The sequence below is a fragment of the Theropithecus gelada genome, chromosome 3 (assembly GCF_003255815.1).
Source record: "Theropithecus gelada isolate Dixy chromosome 3, Tgel_1.0, whole genome shotgun sequence".
NCBI classification, from domain to species: Eukaryota; Metazoa; Chordata; class Mammalia; order Primates; family Cercopithecidae; genus Theropithecus; species Theropithecus gelada.
Genome location: NC_037670.1, coordinates 161,988,071 through 162,005,476, shown reverse-complemented (window position 1 = coordinate 162,005,476; position 17,406 = coordinate 161,988,071). Strand labels below are relative to the sequence as shown.

The following is a 17,406-nucleotide window of genomic DNA, read 5'->3' as shown; positions in this document are numbered from 1 at the left end:
CAGTACAAACTGTTTTGGTTCATGTCTATCCCCACCAGTGGTTTAGGATTTGACTCTCTAAGGGCTCTGAGTCAGTTACCAATTTTTCATCTACTTCATCTGTTGTTTTCTCCTTATTTTTGTTCATTTCTTTAAAACATCTATTTACTGTAGGTTAGTAGTATTTCTGGTGAGAGATTAATATGTAGTGTTAAATCTGCCATCTTATTCTAGAACCCAGCTTGTTCTTTTCACTTAGAACTTGTGAAATCCATTTAATCCCTGTAATAAAAGTTCCATTATGAAGGTTAAGTATTGACTCATGCTTACTGGACCTTAACAAAGTCTCTGCTACCAAAATAAGATGAATTGTTGAGCTCAGGGATAGTGACACTAGAGCTCAGGTGATAAGTGCTCTCACTACTCCTAAGTAAAATAGAGGAAATGTCAAGGAAGCTTGGCCATTGGTTAACAATAGTGTAGAAGGAAGGTGGTAATTTTTGAAAAGTTTCTGCTTTCTTTTCGCCATGTAAAGGCCCAAATGGAAGTGTCAGGTTACAATATTTTTCTACTCTAGTTGTTTTTTTACGTGGCAGAAAGAGTGGAAGTTAGTTTTAAGAAAACTGGAATATAACTCATTAAACTACTGCTAGCTAATGCTTGTAGTACTATGCTAAATTAAAAGAAAGATGATTGGGTATGTCTATTTTCTGGCTAAAGATGCTCAAAAGATAGTGAAAAGAGTAAGGGAGAATAAAAATTGATGTTTTGATAATTTGTTTTTGAATATAGTGTTGTATTGAATCTTCACAAAATCCTATATGACATCTTTTCTAAACACCATAGTCTTTAAACCAAGGCTCAGAAGAATTGACTAAGTAGTTAACTTGAGTAATTTGCAAGACCAAAGCAGTACTGGGATTTGAACCCAGCAGTGGATGATGGCAAATCCTTTCTACTGCATATTGCTACCTTCTTGGAATAAATTTGACAGTTGTTGGTAATCATGCTATAAAATTGCGGTAGAGAATGTCCTTTTTTTCTTTCTTTTTGCCTCACAATTAACAGCTAAGTATTGCTCAATCAAAAGCAGTTACTCTTACTTTGCTCCTCGAAGAACAGGCGAAGTTGTAGATTTTATACCCATATTAGAGATGAATGACACGTCTTTGAAAACTTCTTGTTAGCTATTCCTCTTGATTCCATATCTTGAATATACAATCTCTAATTGTAGTTTAAAATGTCTGCTACCAAATACATTGAATTTATACTTGGACCAGACTAACTCCAAACACTGCTAATGGAAGGAAACCAGAGGTGTTGACAGGATTCCTGCATATCTATAAAATATATCTCCTAACTTAAGTAAATGGATAAACATTGATTAAAATCTATTTTCTACTTTTGCACATTTGATATTAAGAGGAAATATCATTAAGCAAGATTCCAATGTGGATGCTCATGTTAATTATAGCTATATTCCATTTACAGATTTATTCGCTAGGTCAAAATTCCAACTTTTCCTCATCATTCTTCAAATATTAGAAATTCTATTCTGCTCTTATCTTGGTGGATTAACTTATTTCAGTCTTTATAGTAAGTCTAGCTGAAGATGATGAATCACTATTTTTAAGAGATGTCCTTATTGAATTTCCCTTCCTTTTCCTACAAAGAGGCATGATTGCCATGCTGAAAACTTTTTGATGCTGCTGTTTATCTTTTAAAAGAAGGATAAATATTCTTTTAGAATGATTATTACTTCCCCAAAGATATGATGCTTACAAAAGTGCTCCTTATCCTCTACTGACTGCCTCTTGCTTACTTTGCTTCTTGTCTACCCTGGAAAGGTGACTTGCACCTGAAAGATAGACTTTCTCTTTTGCATACAAACAGTCATTAAGCCCATCTTCCTCCTCCTTTTTATACTCATTTATTGAATATCTGCCATTGCTTTACTAGGCATTGGGGAAGTGAAGGTAAACAATCCACACTCACTCACAGGCTTCCATAGTTCCACAAAATCTTGGATGCCTTAAAGATTTATGTATGCAGGACTTTAGAAACATAAAGGAATGGGGTAGTGGGTTTGATTAGGTCTCCCTAGCAGAAACCAATCTAGGAGGTAACATTGAGATACAAACACTATTTCTTTTTCTCTAGACCACCTTTGCTCCTCCAGCTAAAACATCAAATGAGGCTTCATGTTCTTCAGAGAGCCTAAAATCTACCCCTCCGCCTAGGCAAGAATTAGCCCCTCTTTCCTATAGTTTTCAAATGACTAAGTTCATACATTTAATTTGGTCTGTGTTATACTTATTATTTTTTTGTTTATATATATGCCTTCTCTACTACTTGGAGATTCTTCAAGGTTTTTTATGCATTTTAAATGTATCTTCTTCTGTGTATTATGAATTTTTAAGGGTCTAGTACTTTGTATTTTCAGACACATTTATTGATGATGGCTTTAAAAATACACTCAATGAGTGAATGATTGTAAAAAATTATTAGAGAACACCACTGCCTTATCATTTGCTTGCTACTTTCCAGTTGGTTAATTCAAAATTTTGAAAGTTTTATGTTAAATCATGGATTTAATAGTGTAATTGTACTTTTAAAATAAGAAATTTGTAGATACTTTTTTTTTTAAGTTTTGGAAAGAAGACTGTTTTTCAGTATTTCAGGACTCTTGTGATTATATCTGAAGTAGGTTCTATACACTAAAGCCACTGTGTGTGTTTGACACTACCTAAGTAGCATATTTTATAAGGTGCGTAACTTAGTCATGTCTTATTGTTTTCTGAGAGCCTGCTGTTACTACACTTACATTGGCCATCCTTAACATTAGTTGGATTTGCCTCTTCTAGAAGTTGTTTTTTGTTCTTTTCTTTCTAACATTTTATGCCTTTAATTCTAGTGTTGGCCACCAGGTAGCAACAGTGCCTTGAGTAGCTCAAGTCTCATAAATAGGAAGCTGTTGTAGACAGACAAAAAGATGAAGTTCTCTGCATTCAGGAAGGAAAGGATTAAGTGTTCAGAATCCTCAATTTTTAATTCGTCTCTGGCACTACGTCCTCATGTTGTCTATTACAAATGCAAGCATAAATTTATGCATAAGCATAAAAAATGCAAGTATAATTATCAACTGGCCATGAGCAGCCTCCCTGTTCTGCCAGTCCATCGTTACCGTGACAATTCACTTCATCTCAGGGTCACTGAAATACAATGAGATGAAGGACAGTTGGCAAGGGGCAACATGGATCATGCTAGGGAAGTGTGTGACAACTGCAAACAAGAAGAGACTGAAATAATAAAAAAGGTATAAGGAGAAAGTACTTCTTTCTTTTTATGGACATTATCTAAACCCATAATATTTATGAGATTGTTTTTTAACCATGAAAAACACATTTATGCTGATATAGAAAAATCAAATATGTTATTTTAGATTTTTCTTCTTCCTTCACCCTTAGCGATACCTCTGGGTATTCTAGTTGTGCGTGGAGACTGTGATTTGGAGACTTGCCGTATGTACATAGACCGCCTACAGGAGGTGAGTTTATTTAGCCCATTACTTATTCTCAACTTTCCATTTTTGTAAACAATTACCAGCCATACGTATTTGCTTCTGAAATGATGCATTTGGAGAGGAAATGGAAATGTGGTGGCTTTGTCCTTCAAGCATACGCTGTATGTCACCCTCTCCCACTGTCTCTGTTGTTCACTCCTCAGATAGTTGAAATGGGAAAGCATTGACTGGTTTAACTACAGGGTGCTGTTGCCCTGGTGTGTTTGTAACTATAGCTTGGAACTTGTCATCTTACCAGACACATACCTGTATATTTGAGATGTTCAGAATTTCAACAGGGACTGTTAAATTATGAAAGAAAACAGTGATATGTAATGTTTTGTGTCTGACGCTTATGTCAGAGACAGCTAGATTTTGTAAACAAAAAAATAAATAAAACTTCTGTAGGAAGCAAAAATCCTCTACATTTCATAGTAATTTGTCAGAACATAAAGAATAATCTATTATTTTTTTTCTTAATCTGGTCTTGCTTTAGAGAAACAGAAAGGAAGTCACCCCAATATATGGCACTCCCAAATGTGAACTGCACCAGCAAAGCCAGGAGACCCAAACTCATCCTTACAATTGTTGTTGGTTGTTTCTGCAAAAATTTGAGGGGGAGTTTTAACTGTCTCCATTCCACAAATTGCAAAAAGCATAAATGACGATTTCTTTATCATTGTTTTTTGATGAAAGATGTATATTAGAGCCACTTTTCTTGGTGTGGCCTAGACATTTGTATTTTTACAGCTGTTGGGTGGTACCCAGCTGATACCCCTTGATAAGCAACTCTGTCCCGGTCAACATGTTATACAAAGGTAAAGATTGTAAATAAAGTCAATACATACTGTTTAAAATCACTCTGAATTGTAACCTCTTATCCCTGAATATTTGATTCTGTTTCTCTTGGTGGAAATAAGTTCAGGTGGGAGGCACATAGTGATGTGAGAAATTACTGATTTTGAGAAATAGATGACAAATCTTGAATACTGATATGGATGAGAGAAAGATGGTCAACGAATTTTATACTTATGGCTTCGTTAAGCTATTTTGACTGAGGGTAGCCACTTAAACAAGTTAAAATATATGAATTTTTAGTGACTCAGGTCCAATTCTATTAATATGTTCCCGAACTCCTAGTATCTCATTTCCCAAAATAATGTTTGTATTTTGCTGTGGAATCTCACTCCAGAAACCTGTAATGAAAAAAATGAATCATAATTGGCGCCAAACCTTTTTACCTTTTTTTTTTTAAATTAACACTTGTAGAGCTTTGTTAACAAGACTTCACAGTAGAATAGTATTAATACACGATTGATGAATTGACTTTGTTAAAATCCAACTTAACTAACTGAATAGCATGTTTATTGTACCAATATTCAACTAAAAGTAGGATTTTTAAAAAAGAGGCAACTCAACATATAAAGAGGAAAAGTTTTTAAAACTAATGGAAAGTACTTTGATGAAACGCTGTGGGAAATAGGTGTAAGGACAAAGGTACCCAGGATTGCTGACATCTATAAATAGAATCATGACACTCATTAGCAAGGAAGCCTAGGAGGCATGACAATGGTGACAAGTTCGTTATAAAACTTTATGAAAGGAGTCAGGCTTTCACAATCTGCCAGTAAAACCTCATTAATTTCAACCCTGTTAATTTGCACTTCGTGATAATGTGGAGGTGGTTGGTGATTTTTCTCTTTGTAGTCTATGAAAACCCCTATTTGCTAAGCGACTTATCAGTATAAACAGTTACCATGACAGTATGTATCTGGTCTAAGGTAAAGAAAAGCTTCCTAATTGTTTAAGGGGATTTCCAAAGCCTTCTTCACAAGCCTAAAGTTCACATGCAAATTAAATATAATCCCCATTTACTAGAACAAAATTGCCTATCTTTTACTTCTGGTCTCCTCTATAGGAGATTGAAATAATAATATATCACTTACCTGTAAACACTATGTAGGACTTACAGGTTTCAATAGCTTAATGACCTTCTCTCAGTCCAACTTGGTTTGCTTTTATGATTTCTGGCATTACCTTCTTTATTTAACCTTTATGAATTTGGGTGTGTTGGATACTTTCCAGATGAGCATAAGAATAGTAAATTGGGAGTTCAGTCGAGATCGAGTTGTGGGGCAGCTTCTTCAAACTAATTTTAAGGTATGGATTTTTTTTTCCGTTTTCTCATTAGGACCTACAGTCAGTTTCTTCTGGCTCCCAGAGAGTTCATTACCAGGTAACAAATAATTGACTCTCCTTGTTTCTTACCTTCCGGCCAAATGAAGTCCATCTTTCAATTAATGTCTCATTTTGATTTAGAGTTCACGTCTTCCCAAGGGATAGAGTTCATTCTAAAAACCTAGTGAAAATGGTATTCTGATTCTTTTGTGTTTTCCTGATTTTCGACCACCCTAATCTAGCACAAATTTGGACTGTGGATTTTCTCCTAGATCAGTTAGAAAAGGTTATAACATTGAGTGCTTTCGGTAACAAATACCAGAAAACTCAGCTGAAACTAGCTTAGCAGGGAAAGGGTCTCTTGGTTCACATAAGCAAAAAGTCCAGATCAAAGTGGATTTCTCATCCCATTTGGTCATGGCTCACAGTCCACTTTCCTGCTGGTCCTTCTGTGTTGTTCTCCTCTTCCTGTCAATTTTACTTCTGGCTTAGATGACCTTGTGGTCCAAGATGACTGCCTTTAGCCACTAGGACTATGTTTTTTCCGTCACCTCCAGAAAAAGAGAATTCCCTGCTTCCTACAACCGTCAAGCAACAGTTTTAAAATGTAATCTGAGTGGTTCATCCTGGTCTTTTGGACAATCTAATAAACTCAGTCTGCGTCTCTCTATGGCCCATATAAAGTCCATAGGAGAGCACTCTTATTCTTTGTCCCAGCAGACTTTGGGGGTGCAGTTTCTTTCCAACTTCCTCATCCCGCTTGTGATGCAGAGATCTCTTCAGCCATCTTCTTACCCATTCGATTTCTCAGACATGATGTAGATCCTAGCACACAGTATTACTCCAGACTGCACGGAGCCCAAACAAAGCTCTTCAACTGGTCTCATTAAAGCCCTTTTATCTGAGAGTCTCCTTACCCTGCCCTGTTAAGAGGAAAGCTATGTGGGAATCACAGCATGCCAACAATTCTCTCCAAATAAATCTCTTCAAACCCTTTATACTTCCATGTGGGGAGGAATGTAACTCTGCCTAAATTTATAAATGTGTAAATCCTGGTTTAGCACTTCACTTTGGATTTTTGTGTCTATTTTCCTATGCCTGAAATTTCCAATTTAACATCCTTTAGCATAAATAGAAAACACAACAATTTGAAGAAAAACCTGTACCTTGTAGCCTTCTAGGTAGCTTTCTTCCCCTACCAATCATACTCTGCCCTTGGCTGAAGCAGCTTATCTTCAGGCTTAATGGCAGGAATGGCCTTTGTGTTCTTACTTGTATGTTTATTTCTCAAACATCATATCCCACACTTCCAGAGTTCTTTCTTCCCTCTGTCTGGCCTTGAAAGGAAGAGAAGTCACTTAGGATATGTTTACATTAAGAAAAAAAAAAAACAAAAACAAAATGAACTTCTTCTAGACTGTTTTTACCAACCACTAGAAGACAAATTTCCACCTAATTTTTTAGATAGAGCACAGCTTTCATCAGAGTGACTATTTGCATATTTACCCAGAGCCACTGTCTAGGTATAAATTTGATTTTAAAAAGTATAGTGCTTTCACAATAACAAAGACATGGAATCAACACAAATGCCCATGAACGATAGACTAGATAAAGAAAATGTTGTACATATATACCATGGAATACTATGCAGCCATAAAAAGGAATGAGATAATGTCCTTTGCACTGACATGGATGGAGCTGGAAGCCATTATCCTCAGCAAACTTATACAAGAACAGACAACCAAACACCACATCTTCTCACTTATAAGTGGTAGTTAAACAATGAGAACACATGGACACAGAGAGGGGAACAGCACACACTGGGGCCTATTGTGGGGGTGGGAAGAAGGAGAGCATTAGGAATAATAGCTCATACATGCTGGGCTTAATACCTAGGGTATGGGTTGATAGGTGCAGCAAACCACCATGGCACATGTTTACCTATGTAACAAACCTGCAAATCCTGCACATGTACCCAATAACTTAAAGTAAAAATTGAAATAAAAAAAGCATAGTGCTTTTAAAGGTAAGAGCTGATCTCTTAACAATTGGCAGTAGTAGTTATAATACTATGAGGATATGTTTTTTTTTTTCAGAGTTTATACTTTCTCCTCTTAGACATTTTGAACCTTTACAACTTTATCAAAATATGTTAGATTTATCCTGGCTAGGTTTATGAGACTACATTTACTTATTATTCCTGGCTTATACAGTGTAGTCACTTTGGTGTGAGAGTTTAAACTGTGGGCATTTTGTACCACATTTTTTTATTCCCTATCTGCAACTATTCATGGAGATCAATGGATGGATAAGACACTACAATATGACTGAGTTATTTATTTATTTATTTTTGAGACAGAGTCTCGCTCTGTTGCCCAGACTGGTGTGCAGTGGTGCAAACTCGGCTCACTGCAAGCTCCGCCTCCTGGGTTCACGCCAGTCTCCTGTCTCAGCCTCCCGAGTAACTGGGACTATAGGCGCCCACCACGATGCCCGGCTAATTTTTGTATTTTTAGTAGAGATGGGGTTTCACCATGTTAGCCAGGATTGTCTTGATCTCCTGACCTCGTGGTCTACGAAACTTGTGATCTGCCCACCTCGACCTCCCAAATTTCTGGGATTACAGGCATGAGCCACCACGCCTGGCCGACTGAGTTATTTATTACATGTATTTTTTGGTGATAACACTCAGAAGGATTAATGATATTTTTCTGACTATGTCAAAATATTCCTGCCTTATTTTGTTTACTTCCGTCAAGTCAAATCTTGGTGTCAAAACTGCTGCATTACAAATGTCACATCAAAAGGTTTTGTGCACTGAACATCCAGGATAACAAATGCAGTGGTCAGGGATGAGTGTCAAGAGTGTCACCTTTTCCCATATCCTTCCTTAGGACAATGAAGGAGTGAGCAGAGTGATAAAAAGCAGGGGCCTTTGAGCATGAAGGAATGGTTGGAACAAAAAAGATCCAAGAAGCCCAGAATTTGCTCATTAAACAGAAAAGAAAAAGAGACTGTTAGAATTAACCTGGCCAGAGCACAGGGAGAAGCTAATGAGGAATTTCCTGAGCAGGGCGAGGACAGCTGGTTGAAGCATGAAGCTGGGAGAGATAAACTTTCATGTTTGGCTAAGATTATCAAAGGAGGAATGAGTTGGAGGCATAGGAAATAGAGTTCTGTGTTAGCTATATTAGTTTTGACATGCCTATTAGATCCAAGAGGGTTGGTGAGTAGGCAGTTGGGTATATGAATATTAAACTTCATTAAAAAATTCAGGCCCAGAGATAGAAATTTTGGAATCATCAGCAAATGGATGGATGGTGCTTAAAACTACAAGGCTGGAGGAGATCACTTAGGGAGGAGTTCAGTTAGAGATGAGGGCCCAGTGTTCTATCTGTATTTATTCATGAGTCGAGAAGAGTGCAGATTCAAGAGAGCCATTGGTCAAGAAGAATCATGGAAACTGAGATGAACAGCAAGGATGCTGTAAATCAAGGAGAAGGTGATATCACGAAAGCCAAGAGTGAAATGTATTTCAGAGAGGAAGGAGTAATGGACAGTGTCAAATGCCATTGACAGGCTGAAAAGATATGGATTGATTTTTATATTTTTTCTAGGTGTGCATATTATAAAACACATGGGATATAGGTGCTATTAATTTTTATGTAGAAAGTGACTGGCAGGAAATTTAATACTAAATCTTTCATTTCTTAGTGCAGAAACTGATTATATCAGAATTCCCTAGTTTGTTCTGGTGGGAATAAGGAGTGTTATAGGTGAAAAAGCTGTAAGAAACATGAACAACGAAATGTCTTAAATGTCTTTTAATGAAGCTTCTTGTCTATGAGATGGCATTAAATATGCTTGGAGAATTAACTGTGAAGAGAATAAATTAATACCAGTATTTCTGAAAACTTGAGAAATTCCTGTCAGCTCACTAATTTGCAGCTAAGATTTTAGCTTACTGTTTTCTAAGACCAGAAAAAACTCAGGAGAAAAGCAGCATTTAGAAAGGTGTACATGTGCCCAAGACACCTTATTAGTGAGCCATATGGCAGTTTCTCGCCACTTAAGCATTTCATTGCTTTGGTTTCTTCCTTTTCCAAATTCATAGTGAATTGCCAACAAAGCACTGAGGCTCAAAAATGACACTTCTTATTAACCTAACAAGGCATTATGGGTTATACAAGAATGTGTTAGATATTTATAGCCTGTTGAAAATTCTTGCCAACACCATCTCTGAGGTCAAAATACAAAGGCCCCTCCATCCTAATAGCATTGATGTTACCTGTAACTAGTACGTTTTACAAGCAAAATGCATTGCACTTGCAGATTTAGGATATTCTTGATGTTGCCAAATGAACAAGAATTAACATAAGAATTGGACTCTGCCTGCTTATTTGATAAGGATGCTTTCTGAGGCCACCTACTTTGAGATAATTCCTTCTCTGCTTCCTCCCTTGAAATCATGATACCCCTTCTTAACGCCAAATCACAAAGGTACTAAGGAATAGAGGCAGATGTGCCATTCTAGTGATTTCCAGCTGGGAAGATTTTGCTCCCTGTGGGGGACATTTGGCAATGTCTGAAGACTTTGAAATCTATTTGATAAAGGCCATGGATGCTATTAAACATCTTATAATGCACAGATAAGCCTTCTACCACGAAGAATTATCCAGCCCCAAATGTCAATAGTGTAGAGCTTGAAGAACCCTGAGTTACTCTGGCAGTTTTCAGTACATAAATGACAACCCCAGATAGGTATAAGACCTAGACGAGGAAAGGGAAAGGAGAAAGAAAGAGGAGGAGCAAAAAAAAAAAAAAAAAAAAAAAAAAGTAGGGATGGAGAACAGAAGGAGGCATTTATAGATGTAGTACAGTAGAATAAAGAGAGAACTAGGAGCAATTAGAGGGTTTTTTGTAGACACCCCAGGTTTCCCCATTTCCCAGGGTGATGCTTTATGGGGCATTAAATGGTAGGAATTATAACTTGAGATTTTAGTGAATACCATAGGATTCACCCGTAGGTGCAAAAATAGATTCAGCCAGGTGATTACCTTCTGTAAGAATTAATTCACTTAAAAATAGTACCAGAATGGTTGGAATGTTTAAAAATAGAGATAACATTATTGAAAAGCCATAGACGTCTTTCACTTTCATAAAAAAAACAAAAAAAACAAAACAAAACAAAAAACCCTCTTGGTCAGATCGGAGTCTACATTGCTTGTTCCTCCTATGATCTCCTTTGTTCCTACATGCCTGCTTTTCTGGAGTACTGGTCTGTATTGTATTCCATGAAAGTTGTGTCTAGTTCTGGGCAAACAGCATTTTCCTATAAATATTTCATTCATCCCCTTTCTCTTTATTCTGGCTGTCCTTATTCATCTCTCTCCTTGCTCTGAAATCTCTTCCTCCTCCATTTGTTTTCTGGCGTCCAGAAGAGTCCTTCAATACATAGAGTGGAACAAGGTTTAGAGAGTCTTCCTGGGAATTGATTTATCTTGCCTGAGAGAGAAGGATGGGACCAGCTAGAAACTTTGGAGAATGCTATTCCTTTGGACTAGATTAAAGCTGTCAGCAATGGGTCAAATGAGGAATTAAATAAGACTTGCCTAGGGTCAGGTCTGTTGTCCGTGAGGAGTGAAGGCAGTACTGGAGTTGTCATTATTGCTAATGGAGAACTTTCTCACACAAAGGGACTCTTGAAAATGTTAGAATATTGCTTATTTCTATCTTCTACCCAACTGTCACTATTTCTTCATCTTCCAAATCTGGGTTGAAGAATGGCCATGCCATTTCTGTATTCCTCCACTGTAGGAGTCATGGGTGGTAAAGTAGGTTCGAGGTGAAGGGGTTTTGAGATATTAAAATAAACAATAGCAAGTCTATTTGGGGCTTTAGTTAGAGATATACATACATATTTGTATGCAACATTATGTTAAGAAATGGATAGATGGCTGATGTGTGGGAGATGCTGTGACAGACAGATGAGAAGTTTGAATGGGTAACAAGAGAAAGTTTAAAGTAAGGTGATTATTCATTGACCATTATTAAATGAGGCAGGGATTCCCAAGCCATAGAACTTTTGTTTCTGTTTATGTCCTTTTGCAATTTTATGAAAGAAAAAGAATTTCATTCACATTGAAGGCATAGTTCAACACTAGGTGAACATTGCTTAATTGGAAAACTTACTCGAGTGTGTGATGGGGCTGCTGTGCCTTCATTAAATTATGTGTGCATCAGCTATGAGCAATTGCATGTAAATTAAGGGTAACTTTGGCATATGCATGCCAAATAGTGGTTCAGATGATTTTCTCATCAATTTTATATAATTTGTGCCAGTTGGCTTTCAGAAATATATACACATGAGGAATGTCAGTTTTGTGTTTGTGCATGTGTCTGTATTTTTAGCACAAGAAGCAGATTTTCCATTAACATATATCAAAAGCAAAGATTCACGTATCAGGGATTTTTGAAATGAGCAGTTTTTGCTAATATTATTTATTTAAAGAGCATGTAATTTTAGATTATTGTATTTAAAATAGAAAGGAGCATGGTATATCTAAGGTTATGTCATTTGGCCTACATTACAGAGCAATGACAGTTGCATTCATCTAAATCACACCATTTATATGAAGAAAAATAACAGATCCAAAAATGGACAAGTCAAGTATCTTATCTCTTTGATGAATCATTGATTTGATCATGCAATTTGAGAGGACTGGGGAGACTAGAGGCTCTAAATTACCATTGAAGGCTGTAGATGTGATGGGTAGAGGCACAGCTCAGGTAATTATGTGACTGTCTTCTGAAATATAACTGCATTCATACAATCATATTTCTTAAGTATCTACTCTGTCAGATGCTTTTGAAAGATGCATATTTTTAAGATTGTATTTTTTCTCTGTATTGGAAAATAGGTCACTGTACATTTGTTTAATGTGCAGCATTCACAAATCAAAAATACTCTGACCATTCATGTTCTTGTTCAGTGATGAGAACATTGCCGGGTCCAACCTAGAGCTTCCATGAAGCTAAGGTCTGTCCTGGAACCAATATTCGCCCTCTTTCAAGGAGCCGTTTGTTTTTCTTACCTCCTATTTCCTTCCATATCTAATTCATGGTTCACATTGCACTGCTTTTCACCCTTCTGCAGAGGCCAGAGGATGCCCCTGAATCCAGGAATCCTTAATGCCAGGGCTACCCAATCTACTAGTCTTCCAGGCCCTCTGAGAACGGAGAACGTGTTTACCTGATGTGAGCTGTATGAATTAGTAACGAGAGTTACTTTAAACACGAATTAGAGAAAATTCAGTAATACCTCTCTGTAACATCACTCAGTTACACTCCGATTATTATTATTTTTTTAGTACAAGAGAAAGGTGTGTAGATAGACATGATGCAGGACTTATTTGTACCCTGTGTACATAAGAACATATTCTTCTCTGTGGTCATGATAGGGTAAGAAGGTGCGAGCATAAAAAGTTTACACACCTTCACTGTAAATTGTGAATTCCTGTCTGATATTCTGCTTCTCTTTATACCCGCTCCATTTTTAACCCATACAATATGCGTTTCTCTCTGATATCAAGGTCCTCGTGGTATATCTCTTGACTTTTATAAGCTATGTGTGTTCTGCAATCTGCCAGGTTTTATAATCTTGGTTTACTGTAGTTTTGATATTGTACATAATTCTAGACTTCTGCTTGGTTTTTAACTCGCCACCCAATGTAGACCTTTATGGTATGCAGTTTTGTTTTCCCACATTTATATAAAGTTCCACACATAGATGTACATGAATACATATGTAGGGATTGTTGCTTAAAAATACAAATATAGCTGGGCGCAGTGGCTCATGCCTGCAATCTCAGCACTTTGGGAGGCCATCATGGGCAGATCGCTTGAGCCAGGACTTTGAGACCAGCCTGGGTAACATGACGAAACCCCGTCTGTACAAAAAACAACCCCAAAATTAGCTGGGCACTGTAGCATGTGCCTGTAGTCCCAGCTACTTGGGAGCTGAGGTGGAAGGATTGTTTGAGTCCAGGAGGCAGAGGTTGCAGTGAGCTGAGATTGCACCACTGCACTCCTGCCTGGGTGACAGGGTGAGACTCTGTCTCAAAAAATAAAAATAAAAATTATAATAAAAATAAAAATGTATTTACAATTTGCATGTGCACACTATACATATTATTCCACAATGTATTTTTAATGGTAATGTACCATGGAAATTACATCTTGCTAATAGGTGAAACTCTAACTCAGTCTTTAAAAATTATCACTGTATTCCATGGTGTTTATTTAACCCTGTTTCTATGGATAGACATTTTTAGGTTGTTTAGTATTGTTGCCATTGTTTGCAAACAATATTGCAATAAACTTTATGGTACTTCAAAAATAAAATCACAACAGAAATAAAAAATATGTCACATGCTAAAAACGTACTAAGATTGGCTGTATTTGTGTGAAGTTTGTAAATTACATAACGTATACAGCAAAGTTACCCAAAATCTGTAATTGAATTTTTCTTCACATGGTTGTAGTCTCAGTTCCTCTGTCTGGGTTGGAGTTGCCTATCGTTCCCATTGATTGCCATATTCCTGTGGAATTCTTAGGCAGCAGGGAACACAGTGGTGGGAAATGGGAAGACAGCAAGACTGAAGAATGTGTGGGAGCAGGAACTCTGAGCTACCAGGAGCAAACTGTCTGGTAAGAAACAGGAGGCTTAGTTTGACAAGTAATAAAAGTTGAATCTGTGGAAGATCTTTGACTAGAGTAGAATGAGGTCTTCATATCCATTTAGATCATTCTAGTTTGCTTTCTTCCTGCTTTTGTTTGAGCTGAGTCTAGAAAATTCTGAGCTCTCAAACTTGATTTATACCGAACCTCACTCATCCTTCAAAACCTGAAATCATAATTCCTTTAGAAGCTATAAAACCCTGTACATGAGGTCATGAGCTCTGAAGTAAAAGAAGTCTGTACTCTCCACCACTGAATAGCTTGGGACGTCTGGGTAGTTTACTTAAACTCTCACAACTGAAGTTCTTTATTGTGGTCAGCTCTTAGATGTAGGAGAAGAGGTTCAGGAAGAATAGTGGGGTGAATTGCAGGAGAGGTAGGTAGGAGCTAGATTATGCAGGCTTCTTAATAACAAAACGAAGAAAGCCTGCACATACATAGAAGATTTTGGGTTAAAACTAACCTATTATTGAGACTGTAGCCTAATATTTCTAAATTTTCCCTGTGGCAGTGTCCAGGTAACCCTAAAACTAGGGGAGATGATAATGTGAGACTTGAACACTCCAATTGTGAATTCTGATAGTAACATATGTGGCTGAGAGAAATTGTGTCAAGTATAAAATATTCAGTAGATGAAATAAAAAATGGAATATGCTAAGCTTTATTTAATCTATAGCCACCATTAATACAGAAGTAGAGCAATGTTTACATGAAATTCTCAGAAGCACAAAATGAGCATACCGTAAAAAGAAGAAAAAAAAGGAAAATTACCATCACCAAAATGTGGTTCAGTGATTTTTTTGACAGCTTGTCCAGATTAGTGTTTCTTATCCTTCACTGTTAGACAGTGGAGATGAGTCAGGGCAGAAGCTGTAGGTGGAAGACTAAGAGTAGGAAGGAATGAAGGACAGCCAGAGTCAAGAGCTACCTGTTCTACTTGACATAGTGACAGCTGGCCTCTGTGTAACTGGGTTGGATGACTCAGGATTTTATCTACTGGCACTTCTTGGCTATACATCAGCACCAGGACTCTTTGTAAACTATTGCTCCAGAACAAAGGTTTTTAGCCCCACGTTTGAGACTTTCAAAGGAAAGGGCTTTCTTAAATGTGAACTGAGCCTTCCATTTGCTTTGCCAACAATGAATTTCTTCTGCTGTCTTCTTCTTTTTTTTTTTTTCTTATTACCAAACTCTGATTCTTTTGGAAGCTGGCTCAAAATCCTTTTTCTAAAATTGGTGGCTGTTGGCAGTAACCAGGAAGTAAATTGAAATCATAATTAAAATAGTCATCCCTTGGGAAAAGAAGTTGAAACTTGGTAAATCAGACTTACAGTAACTCCAAGAATTGGAGCCAGAGAGAAGCATGCAGAGCACCTAGACTGGTTCCTAGTGTAGTAGCCACCCTTTAAAGACGTGGTCCACGCTTTGTTCTTTGTGACCTTCCAGTCACATGCCTTGCATTTCATTGGCTTTAATAAACATGCATTGAAAAGGTTGATCACAATTGTATCACAGGAATAAGAATAATGTATAGTTTTGTGACAAATGACGGCCCAAATTAGCAAGTGATAAGTTAATTTTGGTGAAACTAGGGTAATACTAAGTAAGCAGTTACTCTTGAATGGGGAAGGGAGACATCAGTAAAATAAAAATGTTCTGAAATGTATGCCTGTTGGTGATAGAAGACATTCAGCCTTGAAGACAATATCCTGTATTTAAGACAATTATATAACATCTAATATTGTGAACAGAGGCACTGGATTGCTGATTAAGACAAGCCCTATAAGCATCAAACCAACAAATGGCGTGATTTCAGCCTTTGTTAAAAGCCACCCTGTTTTGTGTTCACTCATACAAATTTGCCCTGTTTATTTATTTTCTCTAAAACTCAGAATCTGAGTGCAAATGTATTTATGGATACATAGTGTTGTGTTAGGGGCAGCACCATCTAAATGACCTGGTCTGAAATGTGGCCTGTGTCCCATGAGACCCTCGTATGACTAAGGGCAGAATTGTTTTGGTAAAATAATGTCTCAGCTGCCTAGCATGAGATATAATTATCTCTCGGATAATTCTATCTGCACATAAACACGTTTCCGCTAATGGGTTAAGCATTTCATGTGTCATTAATTCCTCAAAAGAACCCTTATGTTAGATATTATTGTAGCCATTTTAAAATGAGGTATTCAAGGAACTGGATAAGAAATTATCCTAAACTCTCACAGCGAGTAGCGGGTGAGAGTCGGGCGCCAGGATTGTCGTGCCTCTCAAAGCTGGTGCGCTTCCCATCAGCCTTCCGCCGCCTCTGGGCTTGCTGCTTAATTGGGGCTGGATCACATACAATCTCTCGCCTTGTTTTTCCATCTCATTCATCAGATCTGTCTCCCCTACGATATTTTAACACCTCAAGGACAGGAACATTTTTTGGCATCTCAATTCTTAGCTTGTCTGTGATAATGATGATCACATCCTACAAAAATTTCAGTTTTGCGAAGCAGACTTTCTCACTATCTTTTTGCTCTGTTTTTCAACTCAAGTGAAATCCAACATCCACCACCGCCACCTCAACCACCACCAACTTTTCTGTCCCTAGCTTGCTCTTCACCTCCTATTCTCTCTCGGATCTTTGAGATATATTTTCAGCACCCATTTGTGCTTCATACCTGGATTTTCTTGTTTCTTATTTTACAGATTGCTGGCATATTTTGTAGGTATATTTTGCATATTGTCAATCTGCTACATTGGAACATCATTTTAACACTGACTTCAAAAAAATATCCAATTTCTAGTGTCCCAATGTAGGTGAAGCATTTTCATCTGCATAGATATGTACATGGACTAGATTCAAGAGCAAATTTTTTTGAGACTTGATGCTTTTGTATATTTTATATATGTAGAATTTTTAAATAAGTAGTTTAATTGCATTATGAATCTACCCAGATAGTAAT

At 37.2% G+C, this 17,406-nt stretch overlaps 1 protein-coding gene across 4 annotated transcripts in view; it reads left to right on the top strand.

The window, feature by feature from the left end:
* DGKI (diacylglycerol kinase iota) overlaps window positions 1-17,406 on the top strand; it is a 467,910-nt gene that overhangs the window by 367,566 nt on the left and 82,938 nt on the right. For all 4 annotated transcript variants that reach the window (XM_025379314.1, XM_025379313.1, XM_025379316.1 and 1 more), the window contains 2 exons: window positions 3,447-3,526; window positions 5,733-5,777. In XM_025379314.1, the coding sequence (XP_025235099.1) occupies window positions 3,447-3,526; window positions 5,733-5,777 (125 nt within the window). The remainder of the gene's footprint in view (window positions 1-3,446; window positions 3,527-5,732; window positions 5,778-17,406) is intronic.